Genomic DNA, 3,767 nt, shown 5'->3' with positions numbered 1-3,767 from the left:
AGAATCCCTCCATTAAGCCAAGAAAGAAGCCAAGGCAAAGGGATATGCCCTGATTTTGAGATTTTGGATTTTCTTCAGGCTTCTGTGTATCGTTACAAAGATATCGTTACAAACATGCTTCTTTTCCATATGGAAGATGAAAAAAGATGACAAGCTCCCTAGTTCAGGAACCAGTGGACACAGCCAGAAATTACACTTTTTAAAACTACGAACAGGAGGCGCTTCTTTACCCAAGGGGCTGTGTGAGTCTGGAACAAGTTGCCCAGCCATGCTGTTGAAGCCGATACCCTGGCGTCTTTCAAGAAACGGCTGGATGAGATCCTACGATCAATTAACTACAAACTACCAAAAAGGCTAGATGAACTGTATGGCCACCCCTCATTTGTAACCGTTCTTACAAATGAGGTTCTGCCGAGATCTTATTTGATCCTCTGGATTTTGTTTGTTCTGGCAGCAAAGCTATGATCTGATTGTTTTCAAGTACCAAGATGCCCGTTATTCTTAAGCTGTTGTAAATAGGGTGGTTTTCACCTTTAAAAGAATTTGTGAATACACTTTAGGATAAACTGGTTTAATGAGATCCCCCCCTCCCCCCTCCCCACCAAGCGCATGGAATTGAAGAATATTAGCAGCATGTTTGATATCTCTCGCAGTAACAGACCTGGAACTGAAGGATGTCAAATCCTTGAGCTGGCTGTATCGCTACTCTGGGGGTTCTCTCCACACAAGTTATTTTTTATTTTTAATTCTTGCTTTCAATTCCTCCTTTAATTGAACTAATTGCTTCATTATACCAATCCTACCTAATGTGCTTCTGAAATCAGACAGCTTGGATTTATAGTGTGCTAAGCAGCAATTAGAGACAATTAGTTCATAAATCAACAACTAAACAAATCATATTGCATTGCAAGCCAAGCGTTGTGCTGGCGACAGCAGGGGGCCAGGAGGTTAGGGGCTTCAACACAGCCCTGAGACGCTGTTTTAATAAAAGAGTGTCTCAGAATAACCGCGTCTGAGGTGCAGAGTTGTATTTGAACTGACGGACTCTCGCGGAGGTGACTAATCGACACCTGACCACAGAGATGCTAATTGAACTACTAAACAAATGCATTTCACAGTCAAATTATTCCAGGCTTTTTCAATCCATTCTAATACTCACCTACTGTATACTGGGGAGAAAACCAACCAGAGAAAGTACCGTATAACACAAACCCTATCTAATTAGATGTTTCTGTTAATTAGCACAATCTAATATGCAGGGATTCAAAGCAAATTCATTTTCTGTGACCTCACTGTCTTAATTGTAAATGATATCAATTCTGAGTCAGTGCAGGTAACAGACATTCTAGGGCAACTGAAATGGAAGGAGAGCAGAGAAGGAGATCGCTGGGTAGTTCTAATAAAAAGTGTCGGGCGCAGCCTTTCAAACAGTGGAGAGAACAGTGTCTACACTGAGGGGGCCTTTCTCCAGCTTCACGCACCCCAGCTGGCTCTTGACCTTCTTGTTGGAGGCGATGATGACGATGGGGCTGATGGCCGCATACAGAGAGGCAAAGAAGATCCGCAGGTCAGAGATGAGGGAGGTGCTCAAGGTCTGAGTGACGGTCAGCGTATATACCCACAGGCCATTGTCGATGCCATAGAAGAGCACGTACAATGTCACCAGGGTCACCACTGTCTTGGCCGCCCGGGACTCTGCCGACTCCTTCTGTGTCCGTTTGGCACTGCGGAGGCCCTTCACCTGCTGGCTGTGACGGTACAGGAAGAGCAGGATGAAGAGGCTGGCTGCCACCATGAGGAATATGGGCACCACGTCTCTCGCCACCTGCACTGCCCCGACAGCATTTTTCCACGTGCTGGAGGGGAAATTCACAATGCAGAACTCCACGTTGATAGCGTACTGCGTGCGGGTCGAGTTGTCACCAGAGCTCACGGTGAAGGCCAGGGCAGCAGAGCTCAGCCAAGCGTTCAGTATCCACAGGAAGACGAAGACGCCCCCCAGGTACTGAGGAGCGTGCAACTTGATGCTGTACCCCCAGGATCCGGGGGGGACAATGCTGATGCACTGAAAGGTGCTCAGCACGAAAGTGAGCCAGATGGAGAGGGACCGGGATGTCCTGTAGATGAAGATGATGGTCTTGCAGCCGGTGTTGTTGAAGATATACAAGATGCCGAAAGCTGCCAGCGCTTCAAAGGAGCAGCGAACCGCAGCCACCAGCAGGTTGACGGCGGCGAGGTGCAGCACGATGGCGTCGGCCGGCGTGAGCTTGCGTTCACTGCGCATGATGTGGCAGAAGGCCCAGATCACCGCCAGGTTCCCAGGGACCCCCACCGCCACTAAAAACAGGTATAGCATCCCCCTGATGACCACCTGGGGATCCATGGATAAGGTCAGAACAGCAATATAACCAATATAACCGAGGAGAGGAATCTGTAGAAACAGAGATGTAATAAAAGAGGTCTTCCTTCTATAATTGCCATAATCTTTACATGCATAACTACTTTGATGTTTTTATTAAACATGTTTTTGCAATGGACCCATAAGCAATGTTTAGAAAAATAACATTTACAACTTCAATATCTTACAATAGCATTTTCCTACAAATAAGCCATTTCAACTGCAAAATTTGTAATGAGTACTGTATCTTTACAGTAACAATTTCCATTGTTTTACACTATAGCTTTCTTAAACAGTTTGAGAATATTGACCTTAAACTGAACAAAACTGCAGTTGCTACATATGAGAAATAAGACAGTGTAAGTCAGTTGTAGAAGAAGCTAACGGTCATATTCAGCAGTTTCATCCTGTCTTTATTAATACTTCCATGAGGCACTTTCCTAGTACACACACATTATGCAAACTTCCATGCACAAAATGAATGCAATACTATAGCAGCAAGATATTTTTGCTGTTGCTTTTGTTGGAGAAGACCTTGTAGCTTTCACAATATTATACCTATTGTGCCAAAGAATGAGCTCCATAACCTGGTGATCAAAACTGGATTTAATCTTATGCTTGAAACAAGTAGGAGACTGCCATGATATCAGAGGGAATTTCTTTGGTTTCTAGTCATTACTACATATTCATGCAAAATGGTATTAAGCCCCATTAGTACAGTTAATGAATGCAACATTTACTATTTCAGCTAACCAAACATGAGATGCTTATCTCTCATCATTCGCTGTTACACCCATGTATACAGCTCCCAGATATTTATCCCAGCAGAAGAAATAATTTAGATGATCTGAATGCCTCACCTGCCCAGGTAGAGTAAGAGGGATGCAGTCTTGCTCTCATCCCAGGTTAATCACTATTTACAGTATTTATACCACTATACCCCTAGAATGAGAGGTAGAAGAGATACAGTCCAGTGAGCTAAGATCCGTGCCTCCCACCTGAGGGCAGTCATGAAATCTGCATTGGGTGTACAAGCAGAAATTCCTAAGAGAGTAAGAATCCCCAGAGGTGCAGGACAGAAAAATGGTAATAAGACTTGGGATCACATGGCCAATGGGAAAATGGTGGGTGGCACTGATCTACAGACTGTAAGGCAATGCTAGATGATGCATTACAATCTTTTGTTTTGCTCACAGAACCCAAATGCATTTTCTGTAGCACTGCATGGGATGTGCCTTGATTCCTGACCGAATTCTTTACCTGCTTCAGGAATTACAGAACCTTACAAAACGCTCTTTACAGAAGAACTTCTAAAACAAACCTATTACGAAGTGACAAACAGACCCTCCACTTGCCTGCTAATCATTTC

At 44.3% G+C, this 3,767-nt stretch overlaps 1 protein-coding gene across 1 annotated transcript; it reads right to left on the bottom strand.

Moving 5' to 3' along the window:
* Nucleotides 1-1,423: 1,423 nt before the first annotated feature.
* On the bottom strand, nucleotides 1,424-2,383 carry LOC148830890 (olfactory receptor class A-like protein 1). The gene has a single exon (XM_088922126.1). It carries the CDS (start codon nucleotides 2,381-2,383, stop codon nucleotides 1,424-1,426), a length of 960 nt encoding a protein of 319 aa, XP_088778252.1.
* Between the last annotated feature and the right edge of the window lie 1,384 nt (nucleotides 2,384-3,767).

Source organism: Atractosteus spatula, chromosome 7, assembly GCF_055471065.1.
Source record: "Atractosteus spatula isolate fAtrSpa1 chromosome 7, fAtrSpa1.hap1, whole genome shotgun sequence".
Classification (NCBI taxonomy): domain Eukaryota; kingdom Metazoa; phylum Chordata; class Actinopteri; order Semionotiformes; family Lepisosteidae; genus Atractosteus; species Atractosteus spatula.
Note: the sequence above shows the minus strand (reverse complement) of the source record. Positions and strands in the feature narration are given on the sequence as shown.

Coding starts and splice junctions, on each gene's coding strand:
- LOC148830890 (XM_088922126.1), bottom strand. CDS start 2,383: ATGGATCCCCAGGTGGTCATCAGGGGGATGCTATACCTGTTTTTAGTG.